Raw genomic sequence first — 13,140 nt, forward strand, 5'->3', positions numbered from 1 at the left:
AAAGTTGGTGGCTCAGTGAGCGTGCGGATATGCTGTAGGGTTCGGTTCTTTCTTCACAGCTTGTGGGCGTTTGGCACATAGACGTTTTGATTGGCTTATCATGCTGTCACTCGCGAGTAAAATCCAACCAAATTTTCCTGCTGCAGTATTTTGTTCTGGAACCTGCAGAGTTTGAGAGAGACAGAGGCAAGGAGAGCTAGAGGACTGGCTGCATCCACTAACACTCACTAAATCAAAAAAACACACACACACTGAAGTTACTGTGTCAGAACATGCAGTCATGTCTTGTGCTAGTTTCTGTTTCCCTGACAAGTTTTTTTTTTTTTTGGCCATTACTTTATGCTGCGTACAGACATTAAGCATGGAGTCCTGCATTGAGTGCAGCCTTCAGTTGACTGGAAAGCTTACCTAAGGCAGCCGAGAGAGCAGGTCGAAAGGTCTCTGAAATTAAAGATATGCAACCAGGATGATAGACTAGATGGGAAAAGAGGAAATGAAATATATGAAATGATGTATAAAATTAGTGTCAACTTAATAGAAATCAAGCCAATTTTTATAAGATTATACATTTCATTATTAGGGTGAATTTCTCTCTCAAAATAAAATAAATAAACATGTCCAAGTCACATTTTACTTTAGAATAAAAATAAATAATTCAATAAATAAATAGTAATAACATTTGGTACAGTAAAACCGACTTTGGCCTTTTTCTTTATGGGAGCATTATGTATGATAAAGAATGGCGCTCAATACTGTATCGCTTTATTTTGCATCGCAACAATTAGAATCCGGATTCTAAAATAAAATATGACCCACACAATCCTTTGTGACATTCACCCTGTAGTAAAACTTTAGTTTGTCATGGTATGTGTACACACCATAAATTTATTGTACAATGAAATAACAAAAATAACTTTCAATGACAGTACACAAAATATTAAATTAGTCTCAAATTCAAATCATAACAGGTTACAATGATGTAAAGAAAAACTGGACAGATTAAAAAAAACATACTGACATAATCATACAGCAGGGGTGACCAACCCTGTTCCTGGAGATCTGCCTTGCTGCAGAGTTCAGCTGCAACCTTGATCAAACGCACATGGTTTATTTACCAAGTGCTCTCTCAAATACTTAGTTGGTTTAATTGTGTTTGATCAGGGTTGGAGCTAACTGCAGGAAGGTGGATTTCCAGGAACGGAGTTGAGCACGCCTGTCATACAGTGTGTGCATGAACCTTGCCAAGGGGAGTTTCATGAGTCAAGAGCGCCCCCTCCTGGATTTACTTTCAACAGCAGCATTTTGAACAGCATAGGCTGACTTCTTAGGGGTAAAACCCACAAGGCATTTCTTGTCAGAGGACTCAATATAGTGACATAACAGCAACTTAAAGTTCTGATACAAATTCACTACTGTAACCCCATTTAACTGGGAAACCCCTCCCCCCACTATGAGACCAATAGTCTTACATAGATCTATAGCTTCACAATTCAAAATATATACTATTTATGTCCAGTGTAATGTTATTATCATTATCATAAATCTTTTTTTCTTTTGTTCAGGTTTGAGAAGTTCCAACTTTCTCGTTTCAATTCCAGGGTGAAGTCTCTGCTACTCGCTGCATGTTTTTTTTTTTAATCCAAGTTAACAAACACTGATACTGAGATTGACCTCTCTAGTCAAACAGTTATGAACAGTCAACTGAGGGACAGGAAATGCACTGCAAGATCACATGACCAAAACCAAACAATTGCCAAAGGAGAAAGGAAGCAGGACAACTTAAATAAAACAGAAATTAAGGGTGGGAAAAAAGCAGAGATAAAAGAAGCAATAGAGGTGTAGTGCATAACTGTGTTTCTGGTCTATCGATATACGAGGTGAGATATGGTGCTGGATTTGAAATTGAGTTGATGATTGGGCACAAAGTTATGATGGGGATTTTTGCGAGTGCACAAATCACTGGCGTAGAGGCTCATGCAGGTGTCACATGAAACCTTGGAGCAGTTAACACAGGTGTGAGAGGCACCTGGCTTGTTGCAAAACCCACAGCGGGAGCCGCCCACACTCAGCCGCTCACCCCCACTGCTGCTGCTGCCACTGCTGACCAAGCTGCCCACCGGACTGGGGCCCGAACCTACAGGTTTACTGGGAAACAGCTTGGAGCTCATCACAGCTTTGTCCAGCAACAGCGAATGGGACTGAGCGTGGGGAAGTGGGTGGGGATGAGGGTGAGTGTGCGAGTGGGCGCTGGAGTAGACAGACAATTTCTCCTTGATGGGCATGTAGCCGTCCAGAGGGCGGGAGGTTTTAGTGTAATCCTGGAAGCCGCAACAAGGCGCTGGGTCCACCGCATGGCAAGAGGAGCACAAGATCATGTCGCACCTCTGGCAAGAAGAGAGCGAAGGGCAGCCTATACCGCAGCCCTGGCACTTCATCATGTGTCCTTTCAAAACCCAGCTGTCTCGAGGCTCCCGGCTTGGTGGCCTAGAGGGTGTCTGGTGGCCACCCAACCCCCGCTCGGTGTACAGGTCCACTTCATCCAGGGAGGACAAGTGGTAGGAGTATGGCTCAGACGGGGGCGATTGAATTGGGAAGAAGTCAGCCACTGGACTGTAAGAAGGCGGCGCTGCCACTGGATAGAGTGAGGGGCTAGGTCGGATGATTTCATCCTTCATGTCTTCTTCTGTGTCAACAAACAATGGCTCCTTGCGCAGGCTGAGCGAGGCCTTCAGCACAGGCTTGCTGGCCTGGTGCCAGTGTCCTGCGCTGTCTGTTACATCCACTGACTTAGACGGGCGACCGCTTCGCCTTAGGTGTGCACGGTCAATATCTAAAGGCCGCACAGACAAGCGGGACAAGTCTCCACTGAGGCTGTCTCGTCTGCGAAGGGCATCGGCACACCCCGCTGCATCTTCCCTTGTGTTTCTTCTCAGTTCCACAGCCTCCAGCTCTGAGGCAAAGCCACGAGACATGGAAACCACCTCACCCAGCAGACGGCACTCCGCCTGGGCCAGAAGCAGTTCAAAAGCAAGCTGCCGAAGGTGGGACGCTCCACCTGGATGGTCCCTAACATTGTACTGCAATTCCTGCTCTCTTGAATAACCCATGGAACGCAGTAGAGATCGCAGGTCAGCGTCGCATAACACAGACTGCAACTGGTACACATATGGCCCTGTGAAGGTCTGCAAGTGTGAAAGACAAGTCATTACACTGACAAAAGCACTATGATATATACATAATCTCTTTTATTTATTTTTAATATTAACAATGTAAAAGAGATATGAAAATGAAACTTTACTACTTACTCTCACTCAAGTGGTTCCCTTTCTTCTGTTAAACACTAAAGAAGATATTTTAAAGAAAGCTGAAAACCTATATCTACTGATTTCCACAGTAATGTAGCAGGTGTCTTTAAAATAAATTCTTTAGAGTTTAACAGGAGAAAGAAACTCAAACAGTAAAGTAAGTAAAAGGTCAGTAAATGATGACCAATGTTCTGTTTTGGACAAACTATCCTTAAGTATCCTTATAAGTAGAGAAAAACATAACAGATTACGTTTATAAAATCCAGATATTTTTATACATATTTTTAACTATGGAGGCTGCCATTATTTTCAATGGTGTCAATCTGTTTCTATTGTCAACGCAAGTAAAAATAAAAAATACTGATATGATGCTCCAACTTGCCTCAACACACCTGCCTGGAAGTGTGCCTATGAAGATCTTGATTAGCTTGTTTAGGTGTGTTTGATTAGGATTGGAGATAACTATGCAGGCCACTGGCCCTCCGGGACAGAGTGTGGTAACCCCTGCTTTAGGCAATTATATAACCCCAATAGAATGTTCATTCCCACTGCAACTACAACCTTAACTTCCCACACATCTGTTTCTGTCCGATGATAGTTCACCCAAAAAGAAACATCATTCCTTGTGTGCTCAGTGGATATCAAGATGTACATAATTAAAATTTTAAGACCTAATAATTAACGTATTGACTCACCTTTATGCAACGGTACTCCTTCTTCCAAGGAAAAAGCAGCAAATTGGTGCAGATGGTTTCCAGCGTTGCAAAGGCTGTTCCCAGTGTCCGCAAGCTTGTGCCTCTCTGAGTCCTCAGGGAGTTCTCAACAACATCATAGAAGCGAAGCATGCGAAATCGCTGCCCTGGATCGGCCTGGTATGAGCCTAGCAATGCTGTTGCAGTAGAAATCAGCGCCTCCTCAGTCTTAGCTCCTTGTCTATCTCCTCCTCCTTCAGTGGCTCCCTCCTCAAGCCGATTCTCCAGAGATGCCACATACCTGCGGAACAGATCCTCTCGCAACTTGGCATCCATTGGTGGCAGTGGGCTGCGTAGCTTGCAACCTCTTATTCCACAATCCAGGTGTTTCTTTAAAAAGGACCCCTTGCCATCTCAAGACCTCTCTCCCACTAGACACCAGAGGACCTGGGGCAATGGTGCAGTGTGGCAGTGAAAATCAGCAAGCTGCGATCGTCCTCCAAAGTGAGACATATATATTTATTTATGTTTCAATGCCATATCAGCAGCATTGGCTAAATTCATGGCAACGTTGGTCCTCGAAAGTGAGATATAGAATAATGAATGTGTTCTTCCAAGGTGTGCTTGGTTTAATTTGAGGGAAACGCCTTGCCCAGGCCTCTCTCCCATTGTAAGGGGCATATTTGGGTGCCTCATTAGCCAAAACACCTAAGAAGGAGCAACATGGCATATGAGTGGGATTGAACAGAGGATGAATGGAGACTCCTTGCTTTTTTGAGCGCTCACTGCCAGGCTTTCCCCGCTGCAGTAGGTTGAAGGTCACGGGTTGCGGAGTGGAGTGCACTTAAAAAACACCATGTCCAATGATGCCAGCTGCTGCAATGACAGAAGAACAGAAATCATTTGAATAACACTAGTCAGGCTGCAGTGCGATAGGTGATATTTCACAGAGCTAGTTCATAATGCAGACACACAGAAACACCAGTACAGACTATAAGCATGAAAATGACACATTTGTGATGTAGTCTCTATTTCAAGCAGGCTAAAATGGACGTGGAATTTATGTAAATATGGGTCAGACTAACTAAAACATTAGCATGAGAAGTTACATACTGCTAGTAGATGCCAACAACACCACTTAAAACATTTTTTTTTCTTTGTTGACAGCCATTAAATGGGTGGTTAAAGGATAAGTTGTACCCTTTTATCTTCTGTTAAACACAAGCTATTTATAAAAAATATTTAAAAACAAAACAGCCATTGACATTTGGGAACTACAAAAATAAGTCAGAAATCACCTACTACTTGTGTACAGTGGGTACGGAAAGTATTCATCTGCCCTTAAATGTTTCATATTTTGTTATATTCAACCATTTGCTAAAATCATTTAAGTTCATTTTTCCCTCATTAATGTACACACAGCACCCTATAATGACAGAAAAACAGAATTGTTGACATTTTTGCAGATTTATTCAAAAAGAACTGAAATATCACATGGTCCTAACCCCTTGCTGTGACACTCTTACTGTATATTTAACTCCATTTATTCTGATCAACCGTGAGAGGGTTCTACATCAGGGGTGCCCAAACATGGAGGACCGGTGTCTTGCTGAGTTTAGCTCCAGCTTGCTTCAACACACCCGCCAGGAGGTTTTTAGTATAGCTGCTGTCACACTGGACTTTTCACCCCATAGACTTCCATTTATAAGCACGCAAATGCATCAAAGTTCAAGCTTGGTGAACTCTGACCTGCGAAATTGCATCACGTGTGAGACCAATCGAGGATCAAAACATGAACTATCTGGACTAAAATTTTAAATATGGACCAATCGCTCACTTTTTTAAAATGTCTAATCCCGCCCCATTTCACAGCACCATACGACAGAATCTCGCACGCTCAAACTCGAGTGTGACCGGGGCATTTATCTAGTAAAATCTTAATTAGCTGGATCAGGTGTTTGATTAGAGTTGGAGCTAAACTCTCCAGGACACCGGCCCTTAAGGACTGAGTTCGGACACCCCTGTTCTACACCTTCATTTGAGTCCAACTGTGTTGATTATATACTGATTGGACTTGATTTTGAACATGACTGGTGCTGAGCTCCAGAGATGCAGTCAGGAGATGGCAGAGAGGCTCGACACATGAAAGCCTGCATAGAGTTTAGAGAAAAACACACCTGAAGGACTCCAAGATGGTGAGAAATAAGTTTCTCAGGTCTGATGACAACAAAATAGAACTTTTTGGCCTTAATTCCAAGAGGTATGTGTGGAAAAAGACAGGCACTGCTCATCACCAGCCTAATATAGTCCCCTCAGTGAAGCATGGTAGTGGCAGCATCATGCTGTGGGGGTGTTTTTTTCAGCTGCAGGGACAGGGCGATTAATGCGGCCAAGGACAGGGATGTCCTGGATGAAAACCTTCTCCAGAGTGCTCAGTACCTCAGACTAGGCCAAAGGTTTACCTACTGGCTTCACAACAACTCTGTGACTGTTCTCGAATTGCCCAGCCAGAGCCCTGACTTAAACACAATTGAGCATCTCTGGAGAGACCGCTGTCCACCAACGTTTACCATCCAACCTGACAGAACTAGAGAGGATCTGCAAGGATCTAGCAGAGGATCCAAATCCAGGTTCCCAAAAAGAGTCAAGGGTGTCTAAATACTGAGCAAAATGTCTGAATACTTATGACCATGTGATATTTCAGTTATTCATTTTTAATAAATCTGCAAAAATGTCAACAATTCTGTGTTTTTCTGTCAACATGGGGTGCTGTGTGTACAATAATAAGGGAAAAATTAACTTAAATGATTTTAGCAAATGGCTGCAATATAATAAAAAGTGAAAAATTTTAAGGGGTGTGAATACTTTCCATACCCACTGTATGTACAACATTTGCATTTGAATTTACTGCATACACGTTAGAAAAGTATGTTCTATACAGTATGAATGGGAGTAGAATGAATGGAATTCAGATGTACTACATCTGCCATGTTGTCATTATCACATGGCCTATAAATTCTCATCTGGCCTCATATATATACTTAATACTATATACATACTACTCAGGACACAAACAGGGAAGTAAGCAATAATCAATTGCTGTTTTTCCCCACCATTCTTCTAATCTTCCTGTGTTGAACTGGAAAAAAAAAAGACCATTTCATTTTTGGGTGAAATATCCCCTTAAGGAATAGCCATGTGACCAACAACATACATTTTATACAATGATTGTAAGTAGTGCATATTAAAGATGCTGTGGCCCAGTTTAATTGCCAGAGAGGCAAATGATGAAATTTTCTATCTGTATACTGCCTTTAGTGCAAATGTTCAGTTTCATCAGAAGCAAAGGGTTTGAGACTGTGGCTTCATCAACCACTCAGCATTTACTGTTAAGGAAATCAACTCAAAAATAGAAGGGTGCTTCAGGTGCAGCTGAATATAAACAACTGGCAAGATTTGTTGCTTGCAGTCAGAGAAGAAACATCGGCCGCAGACATTAATTCTGCTTTCGGTATTGATGTTCACGCAATATTTCAGTACTTAATCAAAGATGAAGTAGATTTAGGGTTGTCGCAATACCATTAAGTCACGTTACGATACTACACCAGCTGAAGTATTGTGATACTGTAATTCATAACTCAAATCTATAAAATAAAGAAATTTGTCAGAAATACTATATTTTATATGTTATAAAATATACTTGGCTTAGTTGAATTGAATTCACAATTCCCTTATTATTGAAAAAAGTATTTGCGCATCACTTCACCTAAACTATTTTGTAGATAACTGACCAAAAAAAAATACATTCAAATAAAGAAACAAATTATACCAACGAAATTCGTTACAAAAAGAGTATTTATCCAACAATATTAGGCTATATGAAGTGGTCAAAAATTGCTTCAATGTTTCCTGTTGTTCTTTTGGGTTTTTCATCTATTTTATAATTTTTTTAAGTCTTATCAGATATTTAAAACGTCACTTTGTGAGTCCTTCTTTTTAAGAGATTGTTGTGGTTGTTTTAGCTGCTAAATCATATTGACAGAAACAGAAATGAACTGATTTAGATGTGCGTTCAAACTGAAGCGTTAAAAAAATTGCAATAAGCTACCATAAAAGGCGTGAATTCTACACCGTTTTGCAACCTTGAAGGGCTCCACGGACTATTCAAATAAAATTGTCAATTGTTGCACAAACGTGTGAGCATTTTAGTGACTTTTCCACATGCAACATTATGTATTATAGATAGACCAAAAATGACGATACTACTGTTAAAAAACTACAGTTTTTATTTTGGAGCCATAATAATATCACCATACTACCATAGTACTGGTAAACCGTGCAACCCTAGTTAGATTTTAATAATAAATAAATAAAAATTTCATTAAAATACACAGCCATTTCAGATGTTTCACAAATAAATTGAATCACATTTCGATTTTCACCAAATGAAACCAATTGATTTATTCAGGCTTGTTTAAAAGCTACAGGTAAGTGTGTTGAAGCAGGGTTGGAACTAAACTGCAGGGTTGAGTTTGACACCACGGATTCAACACCAATAAAATCACTATATTTTAATAAACGTGAAAAAAATTAATCATTATTCTTACAGGAATAGAGTACTGTTATAAAATATAAATAAGTAAGAAACGGTATTAATGTGTCAGAATAAACACAAAACACATGTAATAGCTGTCATCTGTGAATCAGCTGTACTGTCATCAGACCTGCTACAGGCACTCTGGAGAAACTGCACAGAATGAGCCAGCTGGCTGCTTCGAATCACCCTTGTGTTACTATGACAAGCGGCAAAGACATATGGCGTCTTCTCTGTCTCAAGTGATTAAAAAAATCTGTCTTCTTCAAGTTAAATACTGATTGGTCTGTGACCACAACTCCACCAAAAAGATGACTTGTTTACCTCCATACTTTGAGGTAAGTTCGCTTTATGTTCGTACATTCATTCAGTGACAACTTGTGATACAGTCCCTATATTGTTTAACACACTACTTTGAATATTTAATCTGAAATCTCATATAAGACTGACTTCAAAACAGCCTTTCCATTATTTAATCGACTGTAAACAATGTCGTACCTTGATAACATTGGCTGCTAATATAATTTCCCTATTTAGGATTCGCAAAAAATACTTTGGTATGGTGAAAGCGCAAATTTAAACCAACTTTACCCCAATGGCAACAAGTGGGTCATGTAGAGGAGCTCTTCGTTTGGGTTAGCGTTGGTTTTATATTCGCACATTAGGACTTTCACCTTCTCTATAGACGAATTACCAGTTTGTAAACATTCAGAATGTGCACGCAGCGAGGCTGCAGAAAAAAACCAGGAGCGTTAGCATATACAGCGAGGAAATGACATCTGATGTGGTACAGAATTTGTTGTTGTTTAAGTGATAAGTTATATTGCTTACATATTATATGTCATTTACATAATGCTTTCAGCGTATTATAACAGCTTTTCGCCCAGTGATAAGCACAGTTATTTGGCAATGTTAAAGTGAGCGGCGTACGTCTGACAGGTCCATTTCCGATAGCACCCTCCCAATGGATATTGAATAAGATGAAATGGCCAAGCATCCAGCCCCAAATATACAACTATCTCATTGAAACTCCAAGTGATTTTACAAGAGAGAAGTTAAAGGCCTACAAGTCTTTGGATGCCTACAATTTAGTTCTGTGTGGTCATGTGCGAGAAATAATGTTCCATGGTTACCAGATTCAAAACTTTGTAGTGCTAAAAATCAAGGTTCTGCCTAGCCAAAGACAAGGAAAGAAGACGGAACTGTACAAGGCCTGGGTAATCATCAACAACCAAAACAACTGCATTCTGACAGCGAACTGCACCTGTACGGCAGGGTATGGGAACGTACATTTTTACATTTCATTCCAAGCATTTCTTCAGCTCTTATTTTGGCTGTTAGCCAAAAACATCTGCGGTTGGAATTAAAAGCAGTGTGGTGTACGGTAAAATTTAAGGATTTGGCATCCTACCGCACAACAATGTTTGCTATTGCAACCGGTCTTTTTTTTGCAACAGGTATGCGCGATAGAAACCGTGTGACGTAAGTAATTCCCCTATATGATTCAGAAAAGCATTCTTTGCAAATTGTAAATAGGTAAATCATATTAGCAGCTAATGACTATCAAAGTACGGCATTGTTCATAGTCAATTAAGTAGTGTCAGTGTTGTTTTGAAGTCATACTTACATGCGAATTAAAACCGATTATTCAAAGTAGCACGGTAAACAAGACAGGGACCGTGTCACAAGCTATCATGTTGTGCTGTGTATTAGCCTTTTTAAATTCGGCCTCACTATCTTACTAAATGCCAAAGTCTGAAGGAGAGAATATAAAACCAACTTTACCTCAGTGAGCTTATCCAGGGCGCACAATATTTTATTAAACAAGCAACATTTTATGAACTGTCCGTGTCAATTTTATAAATGACTGGAATTCAGGACCGTCTGCACTGCCAAGGGGGGACACATATCTACTTAAATCTGCCTATAGCATACATATAATATAGAACAGTAGGGCTTCAAACTGCTCTAGCAGTGAATTTGGATTGAGGTAAAGTTGGTTTTATATTCGCACATTTGTTCAGTGACAACTTGTGATATGGTCCTTGTATTGTTTACCATGGTACTTTGAGTCTGAAATCTCATCTAAGTTGGACTAGAAAACAACATTACTATTTATTTGACTGTGAACAATGTTGTAAATGATTTCCCTGTTTAGAATTAGCAAATAATTATTTTAAAAGTTATATTAAGTTAGTTTAGGAGAAAGTCTGAATGTGCGAATATAAAACCAACTTTACCTCAATAACACTATATTCTTCATTGGTTATGCTGCCAATTCAAAACCAATGGCGTAAATTAGCATTTAACTTCATTAGAAACTGATGATGCCTGTCATTTTAAGCAGCTGAATTCATAGACATTATAATATCAGGCCTGTCAAATTCATCATCATTCTCATCACCACCATCCTCATCATCATCATCATCATCATCATCATCATCACAACAATTGACTGAACATGACGAAGGGAAGAAAGCAGAATACACACAAATGAATGAGGATTTTCAGAGAACAGTCACTGATTATTTTTATCGGCATTTCATTGCTAGTGACATAAACAGTGACGTGTGTTAGCCACAAAGCTAATATGACATTCTCCTTGATTTACAGTTAGAAAATCTGTAAATGCGTCAGTCAACCCAACCTGAGCTGTTTTCTGGTGTTTTTAAAGGGTTACACATAAACCAAGACCAAGCTATCTTCTCTAACTCGTTTGTAGCCCATCTATCACAGATATCAGATGCATCTAGCACACCACTGCTAACATTAGCGCAGTTACAGGGGCCTGGAAATCCACACACCACACAAATTAAACGCACACCATTCCACGGCTTCTCATTAATTACCTCTGTAAGATCAAGACTTGCGTGTAAGAACACCCGTTCGGTGTCATGTAGCGCTGGGCAGCACCATTACCAAGCCGCCCTCCTCCCCATCATCCAGCGCTCCTTACCTTCATGTTCCGCTGGAAATCCCCACCGCCGCACTGCGCATGCGCCACACTACCTCCCATGCGCGCTCCCGAGGCCGCAAGCTGCAGTCAGGACTAGCGCTGGGATTCTGATTCATTCAGGGAGTCGGTTCGGCCACGTATTTTGATTCAATAGAGTCATTTTTTTTAATAGCAAATACCAAAGACATCCAGGTAATACAGACGTAACTAAAAACACAAAAGAAAATAAATGAAAAAAAAAAAAACAATTTACAGATTCAAGAATAAATAAAAATATGTAACTTTAATATAGAAACTTTTAAAATGTCAGTAGGTATGGGTTATTTACAATGGACAACAAGTTTACTGTTTGATTATCTTCAACTCCTTTGCAACTATCATCGTATCTTAACATTTCTTGCTATTAATACACTGGAGCGATATATATATATATATATATATATATATATATATATATATAATATTTTTTCTAATTTGTCTTATTTTTTTTATTTCGGCTAGAATAAAGGCAGTTTTTAATAAAAAAAAAAGATAACATTTTAAGGTCAAAATTATTAGCCCCCTTAAGCATTTTTTTTTCTCGATAGTCTACAGAACAAACCACTGTTATACAATAACTTGCCTACTTACCCTAACCTGCCTAGTTACGCTAATTAACCCAGTTAAGACTTTAAATGTCACTTTAAGCTGAATACTAGCAGCATGGAAATATCTAGTCAAATATTATTTACTGTCATTATGACAAAGATAAGGGCAATGCAGTAGGTAGTGCTGCCTGTCGCCTCACAGCAAGATGGTCGCTGGTTCGAGCCTCGGCTGGGTCAGTTGGCGTTTCTGTGTGGAGTTTGCATGTTCTCCCTGCGTTCGCGTGGGTTTCCTCAGGGTGCTCTGGTTTCCCCCACAGTCCAAAGACATGCGGTACAATTGGGTAGGCTAAATTGTCCGTAGTGTATGAGTGTGAATGAGTGTGTGATGTGTTGCAGCTGGAAGGGCATCCGCTGTGTAAAAATGTGCTGGATAAGTTGGCAGTCCATTCCGCTGTGGCGACCGAATTAATAAAGGGACTAAGTCAAAAAGAAAATAAATGAATGACAAAGATAAAAGAGTTAGTTATTAAAACTATCATGTTTAGAAATGTGTTGAAAAATTCCTCTCTCCGTTAAACAGAAATGAACAGGGGGGCTAAGAATCCAGGGGGGCTTATATATATATATATATATATATATATATATATATATATATATATATATATATATATATATATATATATATATATACTTACTAAAATTCTGTATTACTTTGAAACTTTTTGTAACTCTATTACAAAAATTGCTTTAATTTATGATGATATTAATATCCTTTTGTATATCGTTTTAAAATTATTTAAACGTTTTATTTTATTGTGTATACTGTATTGTGACTGTGTATTTTACATTGTCCACCAATGATAAAAAAGTAACGTCAAAAAAAGTTCAACGTTCTTACTTCACAGTCTGATTCAACCTCCAATCGAGTCATTTATTCATTCAGTGGGTCATTTAAAAGAACCCGTTCAAATGATTCGTTTATTCATCGGATAGCACTAGCGAGATC

General features: G+C 39.5%; 1 protein-coding gene across 3 annotated transcripts; it reads right to left on the reverse strand.

Annotated features, from left to right (window-relative positions):
- Window positions 1-844: 844 nt before the first annotated feature.
- On the reverse strand, window positions 845-11,581 carry spata2 (spermatogenesis associated 2). Of its 3 annotated transcripts, none has more exons than XM_056449396.1 (3): window positions 11,548-11,581; window positions 4,001-4,873; window positions 845-3,182 (listed from the first exon to the last, which is right to left on the reverse strand). In XM_056449396.1, exons 2-3 carry the CDS (start codon window positions 4,331-4,333, stop codon window positions 1,863-1,865), a joined length of 1,653 nt encoding a protein of 550 aa, XP_056305371.1. In that variant the 5' UTR covers window positions 4,334-4,873; window positions 11,548-11,581; the 3' UTR covers window positions 845-1,862. The 3 variants fall into 3 exon arrangements, with proteins under 3 accessions (XP_056305371.1, XP_056305370.1, XP_056305369.1); XM_056449395.1 differs by having other exon boundaries at window positions 4,001-4,870; window positions 11,441-11,567; XM_056449394.1 differs by having other exon boundaries at window positions 11,441-11,567.
- Between the last annotated feature and the right edge of the window lie 1,559 nt (window positions 11,582-13,140).

Source organism: Danio aesculapii, chromosome 23, assembly GCF_903798145.1.
Source record: "Danio aesculapii chromosome 23, fDanAes4.1, whole genome shotgun sequence".
Classification (NCBI taxonomy): domain Eukaryota; kingdom Metazoa; phylum Chordata; class Actinopteri; order Cypriniformes; family Danionidae; genus Danio; species Danio aesculapii.